At 53.6% G+C, this 1,556-nt stretch overlaps 1 protein-coding gene across 1 annotated transcript; it reads right to left on the bottom strand.

The window, feature by feature from the left end:
* Positions 1-220: 220 nt before the first annotated feature.
* LOC149336934 (uncharacterized) lies at positions 221-1,259 on the bottom strand. Its single transcript, XM_089554282.1, has 2 exons — positions 918-1,259; positions 221-232 (listed from the first exon to the last, which is right to left on the bottom strand). Exons 1-2 carry the CDS (start codon positions 1,257-1,259, stop codon positions 221-223), a joined length of 354 nt encoding a protein of 117 aa, XP_089410408.1.
* Between the last annotated feature and the right edge of the window lie 297 nt (positions 1,260-1,556).

Here is a 1,556-nt window from a genome sequence, read left to right as displayed (position 1 = left end):
GCTGAAAGAAACGCCGCAGGGTAGTACGGGATAAGCTCCAGCCGCCTGTATGCCTACAGCGCCTCGCGACGCTTGCAGACACTGAAGTTGGCCAACGGAGCGCAACATGCGGCTCTGTCCAAGGCGCTCCATCACGCTGACGTGCAACACAAACCCGGCGATTAAGATTGTCTTGATTTGATGGTGTTGATCTCGTTTATAATCAATTCCGGTAATTCGCTCATATCCAGACCTGCATCGATGACAGCAAGCATACACAAGTTCTGCAGCGTCGGTGCTAAGTGCAACACGTGCAGATCCGTCAGCTCCTCTTCCGCCTCAGAGATGTCCTCGAGGTGGTCTTCCTCCTCCAGGCTGAGTGGAGGCCCGAAGCCACCGAAGACCAACACCCTCTCTCCAAGCACACAGCAGCCGGATGAGTGCCTCGCAGACGGGCCTGATCCACTGGGCGTCACTTTAGTCCAGCATGACTTTTCAATCTTATACTTGTGCATGTCTCCAAAGTAGGTGTTCAGCATTTCGTTGTAGCCACCGAAGATATACAGCTCTCTATCGTACACGAACGCCGAGTGACACTCGCGTCCCTCCGGGGCCACGCCTTGCACTTCTGGGCGCACCCATGTCGCAGTGGTGGTTTCCAGATAGTATAAGGAATTGTCATAAGGGTCGTCGGGTCGTGAGAATTATAGGTTGACACCCCAAACGTGCATGCGGGTTCCGATGGCGGTCGCCGTGTGGCAGTAGCGGCCGAGGGGGGCCTCTCCACTGGTCGGGATACGATGCCACTCTAGGGTCTCCAGGTTCAGGAAACGTACAAAATTCGATGAATTTCTGTGCAATCCACCAAAAATGTACATCCGGTGACCAAGCACGCACGCCGAGTGGTTAACATCAATACTCGGTACTTCGCCTCTTACCTCCGGACGGCTCCACATCATGAAATCGCTATCGAAGCGGTAGAGGCCGGTAACCAGTGGGCTGATGTGCTGTCCGCCCCATATGTAGACGCAGTGGCCGTAGGCTACAACGCTGCGGCCCACGATGTTAATCGGCTCAACTTCGGGAAGTGGCCGAGTCTGTATTCTATCCCACCGGTACGAGACGGGGTCTAAGGTGTACACGTCGACGATGTAGCCCGAGATATCATCACTGTCCTGGCAGGAGATGTCGAAACAGTCGAACGAGTAAACCTTCCCTTTGACGGCGACCGACGTTTCATTGAGGAGTTCTGGAATACGGTTGAGCCTCGCCGTCCACATCGTTCAATGACAACCAGTTGTTGCGAAAAGAATATCGGGCCGCTTTGTTCCTTTCCACTCAACGGCCACGCTCTGAAATCAAACTTGGTGGTGGGCGTTGCTTGCTTTTCTTCGTCCTTTGTTTCACAGCGGGAGCTGCTGGTGCGCCGCCCGCCAGAATTACTGCGTGGTCGGTTACGTTTTTGTGTTTGTTCACCTCATAGAATGGCGCGTACCCACAGAGGGGGATCGGCCAAGAAGAGGGGTGCATAGAGATTTTTTCAGATTTTTTTGTTTGTTTGTTTCGTTTTGTTTTCT

The sequence above is a fragment of the Amblyomma mixtum genome, chromosome 7 (assembly GCF_055824585.1).
Source record: "Amblyomma mixtum isolate Tamu chromosome 7, ASM5582458v1, whole genome shotgun sequence".
Classification (NCBI taxonomy): domain Eukaryota; kingdom Metazoa; phylum Arthropoda; class Arachnida; order Ixodida; family Ixodidae; genus Amblyomma; species Amblyomma mixtum.
This window is presented reverse-complemented; position numbering and strand designations above follow the sequence as displayed.